Source organism: Salvelinus namaycush, chromosome 38 (genome assembly GCF_016432855.1).
Source record: "Salvelinus namaycush isolate Seneca chromosome 38, SaNama_1.0, whole genome shotgun sequence".
NCBI classification, from domain to species: domain Eukaryota; kingdom Metazoa; phylum Chordata; class Actinopteri; order Salmoniformes; family Salmonidae; genus Salvelinus; species Salvelinus namaycush.
Genome location: NC_052344.1, coordinates 465,418 through 478,020, shown reverse-complemented (window position 1 = coordinate 478,020; position 12,603 = coordinate 465,418). Strand labels below are relative to the sequence as shown.

At 42.8% G+C, this 12,603-nt stretch overlaps 1 protein-coding gene across 2 annotated transcripts in view; it reads right to left on the bottom strand.

Annotated features, from left to right (window-relative positions):
* Nucleotides 1–586: 586 nt before the first annotated feature.
* The window catches only part of LOC120031757 (lysine-specific demethylase 5A-like), a 46,507-nt gene continuing 34,490 nt past the window's right edge, over nucleotides 587–12,603 (bottom strand). For both annotated transcript variants that reach the window (XM_038977553.1, XM_038977554.1), the window contains exons 23-29: nucleotides 11,759–12,325; nucleotides 11,378–11,536; nucleotides 6,564–6,692; nucleotides 6,109–6,253; nucleotides 5,425–5,645; nucleotides 3,535–3,990; nucleotides 587–2,100 (exon numbers count right to left, since the gene is read on the bottom strand). In XM_038977553.1, coding sequence (XP_038833481.1) covers nucleotides 1,726–2,100; nucleotides 3,535–3,990; nucleotides 5,425–5,645; nucleotides 6,109–6,253; nucleotides 6,564–6,692; nucleotides 11,378–11,536; nucleotides 11,759–12,325 — 2,052 coding nt within the window. In that variant the 3' untranslated portion in view covers nucleotides 587–1,725. The remainder of the gene's footprint in view (nucleotides 2,101–3,534; nucleotides 3,991–5,424; nucleotides 5,646–6,108; nucleotides 6,254–6,563; nucleotides 6,693–11,377; nucleotides 11,537–11,758; nucleotides 12,326–12,603) is intronic.

Sequence of the window (12,603 nt, the reverse complement as noted above, 5' to 3'; positions counted from 1 at the left end):
AATCACATTACATGCAATTAACGCACTTTTACTGCATTCCCCTGCACAGGTACAAATAGAACACTAATGCGAATTTAAATCCTACGATTAGATATTTGCATGATTAGACTTATCACCAAGCCAAACAATGAATTAAAGAGGGCAGACAAAGAAAATGTAACGAGTTCATAGCATTGTTGCAAGACAATTGATTTCATATTGGTGCACAACAGTCAACTGACTGCCAATATTCAAAAAAAAAAATTTAAACTCTTAATGAACCTTCCCTTCTCCTTTGACAACTCCTACAGACTAAGACATACAGGTTGATCTGGGATTGGGCGTGAGACGAAAACATGTGAAAAATATGGGACGTCACATGCGGCCAGGGAGATCCTGCTCGATACTATGGATCTCTTGTCATGGGTTGAATACCAGAAGTTGTGGCCTGAATCCTTTGATCCCACGGCTCCTAACAGTCAGGCCTTCTGATGACCCACCCAAAACTAAGACATTGGTATTGACATTAAATTACATATCAAATCATCTCAAACAGGAAGTTGTATATAATGGTATTGAAAATAAGAGAAAGAAATGCTGCTCCTTACTCATTTGACTAGGAATTGTTTATTAAAGGTGAGAAAACAAAACAGCAACATCCAATCACTTAATTGCTTAAAACCTATATACACATTATAAATACGTATCACTACATACAACCATTGTTCCTAGTCCTACATGGAGCTGTTACTTATTGTTTGGGGCCAGGCAGAGAGAGGATACTGAATGTGCATCCCACATTTTTACATGTACATTTTTATCATTTAGCAGACACTCTTATCCAGATCGACTTAGGGTTAAGTACCTTGCTCAAGGGCACATCGATACATTTTTCACCTAGCCAGCTTGGGGGTTTCGAACCAGAGACCTTCCGTTAACTGGCCCGACACTCTAAAAAGCTAGGCTACCTTCCAACTCAGTACAGTCATCATGAATATATGGAGGTGGAACATGGCAGCCCAAATGGCACCCTATTCCCTTTATAGTGCACTACTTTTTACCAGAGCCCATGTAGCGCATAGGAAACAAGGTGTCTTTTGGGACACAGATTTACACCTCTACAGATTCATGATGACTGTACTGAAGCTTCTGACTGTAGTTGGACTGAGGCAGATTGGCTCCAAATATTTATCAAATATTTATCAGAGGGGTCTAGAGAACGTTACAGACCTGAAACTGAAACTCAAGAAACAGACAAAACAGCCCATGGTCATTCCGAGTCGTGCAGTAAAAACCGCTCTGATACTCTGTGCACACAGTGTTCTCTGGATTATAAGGCCTTCTTTAACAGTTCTGAATTAGAGCGAAACAGATCCTCATCAACAATTGGTTCCCATGAGAGAAGAGAAGAGGGAGAGCGGGAAAAAAAGTCATCTGGAGTTTCAGTCTGATGCAGAAAATACCTCTCTCGCCTCAAACAGGACCACAAGCTTTTAGCTTAAAGTCTAATTTCTTTGTAGTATTATTCTCATGCGAGTATCATCATCCAGTCTTGAGGATACCCCTTAATTTGAAGCTCTTTTACCACTAAATCAAGATTAGCGAAATATGTTGGTCAGAACAGGTCTGGAACAGAACATGTCAGGGTCTTCCAGACTCAAATGGTCTGACGCGAGCTTACCGGGTGTGTGTGTGTGTGTGTGTGGTGGCCGACTGTGTGAATGTGGTCTCTGTCCTGGGTCTGCGCTAGCTGCTCTCACGAGTGTCCGGCTGCTGCTGTTGGGGGACGGAGATAGAGGGAGGCATCATTTGGGTCTGGGTGGGGGGCATCATTATGGAGTGCGAGGGGGGCATAATGATCTGGCTCAGCCCGCTGCAGACTGGCGCTTCCAGCACCACTGGCTCCTCACAAACACGCTCCACCTTCACCACCGCTGTCACCCCTCCTCCTATGCCCATGCTTCTGCCCAAACTTCCAACTACGCCCCCACTCAAGATGGACGACTTGCGGGTGCAGTCGATGCAGATGTAATCCTCCTCCTCGGCCATCTCGCAGGTCACACCCACACACACCTGGTGGAACCACTCGTCACAGCCGCCGTCGCACTGAACCCAATCCACCTGACAGAGGGAAGAGAGACAAACATACAGGCGATCACACATTCTGCTAAAATCAGGATATAATATCATCAGCTAGTGGTCAGAAAAGGCCATTGCCCTTCAGATTCACAAGCATTATACTTGTAGAGTGTTTCTGTTTTTTAAAGGAATATAGCATTATGTACATGATGTATAATAAGCATGATATTTATGTTGCATTTTATTATGGTGCATTTAAGCCTAATCCAATCCAGTCCCCCTTAAAGTTCTGTAAAGCTGGAGGATATCACCATGCCTCTGATGTGTTCACATGGATGGGTAGGACTGGGAGGGTGGTTAGGCTAGTCATTGACTTAGTGTCTAATTTACAGTCACTTCCAACAGCACAAAGCTTGTCCTGTTAATACGTTATGTGTAACTCTCTTTAAGGTGTTCCAGTGCTGTTATCAGCTGTTGATATTCAATTGTTCCACGATGCTCACATCCAAAGATGTTTGCTTCACAGTGTCAAATATTAACTCGGCATACTTAGCGCTGCATCATAGTCAGCAAACAGAAATCCAAAGTGAGACATTCAGTTTTCGATCTGAAGAGCTAATATCATTAAACCCCCTAAAGGAAAGTATTCAAACCTCCCACTACTGTTTGTAAAGGTGATTGTGACATACTAAGAGAGGCGATTGCTGTGGAACAGTTAAAAATGAAACATCTTAAAACATCTTAAATGTCCAGTGATTTATTTGTGAAAACAGTTAGTGTCCCAACATTATGGGTGAATTGTAGAATGAAATGTTGATCTTAATTTAAGAAATGATACAAACTAATTGAAAACATTATATTAATAAAAATGACAACATGTCTAAGAATAGGAGCTACTCCTTAGTAAAGACACTAAGAAGTAGATCCTAATTCCCTTGACTGAATTTGACATTTTGCCGACGCATCTCTACTTGTACTTGGGTCAAAAACGGACTCGTGTTTGATAGGACACGCCCTCTCGCAGGCCACACACTGAACCCATCTCAGGCTCTCACTGACCTCTGTTGCACCCTGCTAACCAATAAACCCTCACACCTATCAATCATCTATGGAAATCACCTGTCAGAACGATTCTGAGTCGCTACATCCTCTCTCAAATGAGCCCCTCTCCCCTGGTCCAAAAATTGCTCCTTAGGCTATATTCAAGGTCTGACAGAAGATGCACTGCCCTCAGCTGGCAAAAGTAAGGTCTCAGTCAGTCAGTCTGGATGGGACATTTGAAAACCAGGGCAGAAGTCAATCCCTAGGCTGAGGTTGTACCCATAGACACAATAATAGCCCCACCTAGGTGTTCTGACCATTTTCCTTACACCCCTCCAGTTATTTTGAAATGTGCATCAAGTAGTGTATATTGGAGATAAGGGTTGCTACACACACACACTATAGCTGTGTATATGCTTCTTGTGTCGCTCTCACCTTGTCCTTGCAGGGTCTCATACAGTTCTTGGATGCACAGACAGCGTTCTCATCATTGGAGTCCTCAGCTCCGGACCAATCGTATTTTGACGGTATATCCAGGATCTTCTTCTCTTTCCTTTTCTCCAGTCCCTCCCTGACAGCCTCAGCCTTGATCACAGCTTTCTCCTTCCTCTTCCTCTCCTTCTCCTCTTTAGCCAGGCGCTTGGCCAGCTGTTTCAGTTCACGGTTCTTATCCGGGTTCAGCTTCAGCTTCTTCTTCTTGGGTTTCCCCAGCGGGTCTAAGAGGCTCCGTTTCGGATCCTTTGAGGACTTGGGGGACCGCATCATGTCTCCGACCCCAGAGACAGCTGCCATGAGAAGCTGGTGCTCCGCCCTCTCCAACTTCCTCTTCCTCTTCTTCTCAGAGTCCTTCATCTTGATCTTCACCGGCTTCTCAAACTGAGAATCCTCATGCTGGGAAGGGAAGACAGGAAAGAGGGATGGACAAAATTGCTCAATCAATAATCTCTACTGAAAGTGCTTTTAAGTCCATTAAGTAGACTTAATCAGGATCCAGGAAACAAGCCTTCGTATCACACATGTTCAGCTCAGATTCTAACATGTGTTTTCAGCCAGTGACTGTTTTCTTTACTGGAGCTGCCCTCTTGGCCAGATCTACCTTGACCTCAATGGCTCAACCTTGTTAAATAAAATAGCATGCACTGAACAAAAATATAAAACACAACATGCAACAATTTCAAAGATTTTACTGAGTTACAGTTCATATAAGGAAATCAGTCAATTGAAATAAATTCATTAGGCCCTAATCTATGGATTTCACATGTCTGGGAATACAGATATGCGTGTTGGTCACAGATACTTAAAACAATAGGTAGGGGGGGTGGATCATAAAACCAGTCAGTGTCTGGTGTGACCATTTGCCTCATGCAGCGTGACACATCTTCGCATAGTGTTGATCAGGCCTGTTGATTGTGGCTTGTGGAATGTTGTCCCACTCCTCTGCAACGACTGTGCAAAGTTGCTGGACATTGTCGGGAACTGGAACACGCAGTTGTACACATCGACCCAGAGCATTCCAAACGTGCTCAATGGGTGACATGTCTGGTGAGTATGCAGGCCATGGAAGAACAGACATTTTCAGCTTCTAGGATTTTTGTGCAAATCCTTGTGACATGGGGCCGCGCATTGTTATGGTGGCGGATGAACGGCATGCCAATGGGCTTTAAGGATCTCGTTATGGTATCCTCTGTTCATTCAAATTGACATTGATCAAATGCAATTGCGTTCATTGTCCGTATGCCTGCCTATAACATATCCCCATCGCCACCATGGGGCACTCTGTTCACAACGTTGACTAAAGCAAACCGCTCGCCAACACAACTTCATTCATGCTGTCTGCCATCTGCCCGGTACAGTTGAAACCGGGATTCATCAGTGAAGAGCACATTTCTCCAGCATGCCAGTGGCCATCGAAGGTGAGGATTTGCCCACTGAAGTCGGTTATGACGCCAAACTGGAGTCAGGACGACAAGCACGAAGATGAGCTTCCCTGAGAGAGTTTCTGACAGTTTGTGCAGAAATTATTTGGTTGTGCGGTTGTGGTAAAGAAATTAACATTCAATTCTCTGGCAACAGCTCTGGTGGACAGTCCTGCAGACAGCATGGCAATTGCACGCTCCCTCAACTTTAGACATCTGTGGCATTGTGTTGTGTGCCAAAACGGTACATTATAGAGTGGCCTTTTATTGTCCCCAGCACTAGGTGCACCTGTGTAATGATCATGCTTTTTATATCAGCTTCTTGATATGTCATACCTGTCACTTCACATGTTGCGTTTATATTTTTGTTCTGTATAAAAATAAGTGTATAAACCAGTGCTTCTCCTACCTCCATGACCTGTAGGAACCTCTCCTCAGAGGGAGGGTGTGTGGCCTCCAGGATCCTCCAGATGTGCTGGGTCTCATCCAGGGACACCTCTAGCAGGTCCCCCACCATCATCAGCTCCTCCAGCTGGGCCTTGGCCGGGGGGGACAGATCCAGCACAGGGGGCTCGAGAGAGCGGGGCACCAGGGGTGTCTTCCTGGGCTGCTTCCTGGGGGTGCTCTGATCTGGAGGGTAGAGGGTGAGAAGGAGTCATCAATCAACCAATGAAACACACATTTACCCCTTCAATATCTACAACATTTACATGTAGAGTTTAAGGTTAAGTACCTTGAGATGATCATTTCTAAATAAAGGTCCCAAAGACAATACACATAAGGAAAGGAAACAATACTCCAGAACAAAATTAATGGATGACACATTTATAAGTTACTACTTTATTTTTGGGGCTCCGGAGTGGCGCAGCGGTCTAAGGTACTGCATCTCAATGCTAGAGGCGTCACTACAAACACTATGGTTCGAATCCAGGCTGTATCACAAGCGGCTGTGAGTCCCATAGGGTGGCGCACAATTGGCCCAGCGTCGTCCGGGTTTGGCTGGTGTAGGCCGTCATTGTAAATAGGAATCTGTTCTTTAAAAAAAACTAGGCAAGTCAGTTAAGTATGACAGATTTGCGTAGCCATGTCTTACTCTGAGGGCAGGACTTGGAGGCAGAGGAGTAGGCGTGTTCAGCACAGAAAGAGGGTGTGGTGGGCCACATGTGACTGACTACTTCCTCCGACTTGACAGGGATCTCCTCATCACAAAACAGGTACGGCTTCACCTCACCTGGGTCCTGACACACACACACACACACACACACACATACACACACAGAGCATGAGAGAAAGAGAGCGCAAGAAAACGGGGCAAGTGAGGACACAATGCTAGAAAAGCAGGATTTGCTAAGTGCGGTGTCTTGCTTGAGACAAATTGAATAGTAATGTTTTACTGGCTTCGTTACCACTCCGTCTAAAATATTGCCTATAGAAAACTAGCATATACAGTAGTATATGGTTTCATTTTAATTGATTCAACAGGTATTTTTGATATTTTTAAAAACTCTTGACGTTTGAGAAAACTCTCCATAGGCCACACCACAGTACCTTCATGTCGTAGCCATATGTTTCCCTGATGTCCTCGTCTGAGTCTGTCTCCTCGTCATCGTAGTCGACAGACTGGCGTGGCGACGCTGCCCTGCTGAACCCTGCCTGCTGGAACGTCTGGATGTGACCCTACGTAGAGAACAGATCTCACAGTCATTCTGTTACTTCTCAGCAGTAGTAATATCACTACTGACATGAAGTTGCCTGTATATGAACCCCCCATAAATACCTTTACCCCTTTTCTCTCCACTCTACAGAAAGGACTCTTGGAAAGCCCTTCTGTTACCATAGAGAAAGTATGGTAACATCAAAAGGTTGGGGAATGGAACAATAATTCCCTTTCTCAACCAGTTGAAAGTGTTCATTGGTACTTAATTCTTATGGCTTAAATCCCGTTAACGGGATCGATATGACAAGTCAGTGAAAGTGCAGGGCGCCAAATTCAAACAACAGAAATCTCATAATTAAAATTCCTCAAACATACAAGTATTTTACACCATTTAAAAAATAAACTTGTTGTTAATCCCACCACAGTGTCCGATTTCAAAAAGGCTTTACGACGAAAGCACACCAAACGATTATGTTAGATCAGTAAGTTACCTAGTCACAGAAAAACACAGCCATTTTTCCAGCCAAAGAAAGGAGTCACAAAAAGCAGAAAGAGATAAAATTAATCACTAACCTTTGATCTTCATCAGATGACACTCATAGGACTTCATGTTACACAATACATGTATGTTTTGTTCAATAAAGTTCATATTTATATCCAAAAATCTCAGTGTACATTGGCGCGTTATGTTTTGCCTCCAAAACATCCAGTGATTTTGCAGAGAGCCACATCAATTTACAGAAATACTCATCATAAATGTTGATGAAAATACAAGTGTTATACATGGAACTTTAGATAAACTTCCCCTTAATGCAACCCCTCTCTCAGATTTCAAAAAAGCTTTACCGAAAAAGCACACCATACAATAATCTGAGTACGGCGCTCAGACACAAAAACAAGCCATACAGATATCCGCCATGTTGTGGAGTAAACAGAAGTCAGAAATAGCATTATAAATATTCACTTACCTTTGATGATCTTCATCAGAATGCACTCCCAGGAATCCCAGTTCCACAATAAATGTTTGTTTTGTTCGATAACGTCCATAATTTATCTCCAAATACCTCCTTTTTGTTTGCGCCTTTACTTCACAAACCCAAATTCATTAGGCGCAGGCCAGACGAAAAGTCAAAAGGTTCCATTACAGTTCGTAGAAACATGTCAAACGATGTATAGAATCAATCTTTAGTATGTTTTTAACATAAATCTTCAATAATGTTTCAACCGGAGATTTCCTTTGTTTTTAGAAATGCAATGGAACGCAGCTACCTCTCACGGGAGCGCGCCTGAATGAGCTCATGGCACTCTGGCAGACCTCTTACTCAATCAGCTTTCATTCTCCCCCACTTCACAGTAGAAGCCTCAAACAAGGTTCTAAAGACTGTTGACATCTAGTGGAAGCCTTAGGATGTGCAATCGGACCAAATTTACACTGTATCTTGGATAGGCAAAGACTTGAAAAACTACAAACCTCAGATTTCCCACTTCCTGTTGGATTTTTTCTCAGGTTTTTGCCTGCCATATGAGTTATGTTATACTCACAGACATCATTCAAACAGTCTAAGAAACTGTTTTCTATCCAAATCTACTAATAATATGCATATCTTAGCTTCTGGGCCTGAGTAGCAAGCAGTTTACTCTGGGCACCTTATTCATCCAAGCTACTCAATACTGCCCCCAAGCCATAAGAGGTTAAAGAATATGATGTCAGATAAGTTGTTGTCTGGGACATTATTACTGATGATAGGATGACAAATTGTATATCTTGGAAAGTCTACACATTCCAGTTATCAGATGCACATGAAATTGTTGTGAAATTCAAATGTTTAAATATAAAACTATTTATGAAAAGCTGAAATGTAATTTTAGCTTCTAAATGAGAGAATTGTTTTCATAAGTAAACTTATGCTCACTCAGTGGCCACGCCCAAGTGAACAGACATTGGTTGAGAACTATGAAAAACGCCCTTCTCTCCCCCAGTACAAAAGCCTGTTGACGGAAGTCAACGTTAGTTCCACAAATGTAGGACTGCTGTTCTAGCGTTTAAAAGGGAGAACTTCAACGTGGAGGTGACGATCACCACGCTGGAATGGTGAATTTTGACTAGACCAGCCAGAATACAGCACAAGCTGATTATGGCAACTTGGTATGAACTTTGAACTATTATTCACTAAAGAAGAAGTGATACCTACTAGACGTTGAATTATCAGCTGCAGCTGTAAACGTACGTGGCCTAGGAAAGGACAGACAATCTCCTAAGAACAACAGGGAACTTTACGTATCCGCTCTACAACACTACGACCAGAAAGATTCTTCAAAAGGACAATGGTGATCTCTGCTGGGAAAACCAGTCTTCAATCTTCGACCCATCTATCGAAGTGCAGCTCAGAGTAAATATATATCTTGCATTTTCCTTTTCCGAAAGGGCAGTTATTAGAATGCATAACATTCTGTATTTACGGTAGCATAGCGTCTCAAGGTCCGATAGAGACCCAATCTCTTTGTCCCTCAGTCTTCCCGCTCTTTCATTCAAACCCAACCCCCTTCCTTTGTGTAACCAGCCGTCACATCGGGTTAACCCACTAGGGGCTTTTCATGACATGATTAGTAATCGATGTATGATCTATCCTGTGTATATATATATATATATATATATGTGATTCTGTGTGATTTAGGTATTTAGTAAATAAATAATTATGCCAATTTGTGTATTGCTGATTCAACTAGGGTTCATGCAGATAACCAAGTACTTACGACAATCAGAATGAGACCGATCGAGGTGACGATTAATAATTGACTGCTATTGATATAAAAGATCTTCAGATCTTTAAGAGAGTGGATTCAGGAGATAACCGCTCTATATAACTTAATGCTTCCGTGGTGCCACAGGTTATTAATGGTTTAATTGTTGCATGGTTTAATTCAATCACGTAATCAATTAAACGTTAGGTAATCGATTTGATAAAATAGCATGTCATAATTTAATCATAGTCAGAGACACGACACTACCGTGGAACCAATCTTTCTGTTTTTCACTCTCTAATGCACTGAACAAACGAGGAGGAAAAGGAGGACATGAAAAAAAACACTTCCGTCTGTTCATCTCTTGACTTACCTTATCCCTAAGCATTTTGTTTAGAGGAATAACTGATCATGAGATCCATATAGAGAGTTAACTTCTTATGTCTGGGGGCAGTATTGAGTAGCTTGGATGAATAAGGTGCCCAGAGTAAACTGCCTGCTACTCAGGCCCAGGAGCTAAGATATGAATATTATTAGTAGATTTGGATAGAAAACACTCTGAAAGTTCTAAAACTGTTTGAATGATGTCTGTGAGTATAACAAAACTCATATGGCAGGCAAAAACATGAGAAAAAATCCAACCAGGAAGTGGGAAATTTGAGGTTTGTAGGTTTAAGTCTTTGCCTGTCCAATATCCAGTGTATATGGGGTCATATTGCACTTCCTAAGGCTTCCACTAGATGTCAACAGTCTTTAGAACCTTGTTTCAGGCTTCTACTGTGAAGGGGGAGAGAATAAGAGCTGATCGACTAAGAGGTCTGGCAAAATGCCATGAGCTCAGTCAGGCATGCGCCCGTGAGAGGTAGCTGTGTTCCTTTTCCTTTCTAAAGACAAAGGAATTCTCCGGTTGAAACATTATTGAAGATTTATGTTAAAAACATCCTAAAGATTGATTCTATACATCGTTTGACATGTTTCTACGAACTGTAATGGAACCTTTTGACTTTTCGTCTGGCCTGCGCCTAATGAATTTGGGTTTGTGAAGTAAAGGCGCAAACAAAAAGGAGGTATTTGGAGATAAATTATGGACTTTATCGAACAAAACAAACATTTATTGTGGAACTGGGATTCCTGGGAGTGCATTCTGATGAAGATCAAAGGTAAGTGAATATTTATAATGCTATTTCTGACTTCTGTTGACTTCACAACATGGCGGGTATCTGTATGGCTTGTTTTGGTCTCTGAGCGCTGTACTCAGATTATTGCATAGTGTGCTTTTTCCGTAAAGCTTTTTTGAAATCTGACACAGCGGTTGCATTAAGGAGAAGTTTATCTATAATTCCATGCTTAACACTTGTATATTTTATCAATGTTTATTATGAGTATTTCTGTAAATTGATGTGACTCTCCGCAAAATCACAGGATGTTTTGGAAGCAAAACATTACTGAACATAACGCGGCAATGTAAACTGAGATTTTTGGATATAAATATGAACTTTATCGAACAAAACATACATGTATTGTGTAACATGAAGTCCTATGAGTGTCATCTGATGAAGATCAAAGGTTAGTGATTCATTTTTATCTCTTTCTGCTTTTTGTGACTCCTCTCTTTGGTTGAAAAAATGGCTGTGTTTTTCTGTGACTAGGTGCTGACCTAACATAATCGCATGGTATGCTTTCGTCGTAAAGCCTTTTTGAAATCGGACACTGTGGTGGGATTAACAACAAGTTTATCTTTAAAATTGTGTATAATACTTGTATGTTTGAGGAATTTTAATTATGAGATTTCTGTTTGAATTTGGCGCCCTGCACTTTCACTGGCTGTTGTCATATCGATCCCGTTAACGGGATTTCAGCCGTAAGAAGTTAACAGACAACTTTTTACACTGGATGCCATGTTAGCGTCTCCAAACTCACTATACATGGCTCTGAGTACCATACGGCACCATTAATCTCTTACCTGCAGGTCAGGGTTTGCGGCAGCCTTCTGCAGCTCAGCGTTGATAATCTTTTCGGTCTTCTCCCGGGCAGCCTGTTCTACCATCCGCTGACTGAGCACCGACAGCTTGGCCAGGGCCGAGGACAGCTCGTCTGTAGCCAGGGCCTGCCTGGCGCGGTCCTGCAAGTAGAGAGGATTTAGACGAATCAATTCCATTAATGAACAGAGATAAGAGTTGAAATAAACAAGATTTAGTTTGATTCAGAATGTGTGGCTTTTCACCCTTTCACATACACTTCTTACTATGTTTTGCAGGTAAAACTCCTACCAAACTTTGATTAAATCAATCCTAGCAACCATAAAATAATTGATTCTGAAAACAGGTGTTGAACTCATCCCTACCTGCCAGCCCATGGCCCTCTCTGTCAGGCACTGTAGGGCCTCCCCCTCAGGCAGACGCACCGGCAGCTTCTGGAGGGACACCAGGAGGGACAGGATGGTCTCCAGACGCGGGCGACGTGAGCGCTGGCACAACGGGCACAGGAACTTTGCCTCCTTGCTGTTGCTCTGCCAACCGGCTGTGCCCATGAGCTTCTTCTGAGAGCCTGTTTTCGGTAACGGCACGCAGGCTCCGTGGAACCAGTCCTTGCACAGTTCACACTGCAACATAAACCCGCTGGCGGTCTTACGACACAGACAGAACTTCACCTCCTCGATACGGTCAGACATGGCCATCTTAGCCAGGTTGGCAGCTCGGAGGGAGTGGATGGCCTCAACCTCTTTCTGCTCCTTGGATTTGAATGCCGCTACAACGGTGGCCGGGTCGCAGGCGTCTTCGTAACTCTCGTCCAGGTCACTGAGACCCTCCAGGTCCAGACCTCCTCTCTCCTTCTCAAGGAGCTCCTTGACTCGTTTGCGTTTGCCCTTGCTGTTGCCGTAGATACCAATATCCACACGCGGACTAAGGACCTAAGAGAGACAACACACAAGAATAGAGATTAGCAAAGACGCTATCTAACTACCAGTCCTATGATAATATTGGTCCTATTCCCAACTACCTACAGTATAGACAGATGGAATTCACAACAATTTGCGAATGGTGATTCACCAACTTCTGCATCATTCTACATAGCTTAAGCAAATATCTCATATTGCAATCTAGGGTCAGCATAGTCTGAAAAGGGCTGCTTGGTTGGGGAAAAAATATTTCAAACCACCATCTCAGCAACATACTCATCCATGCCTTC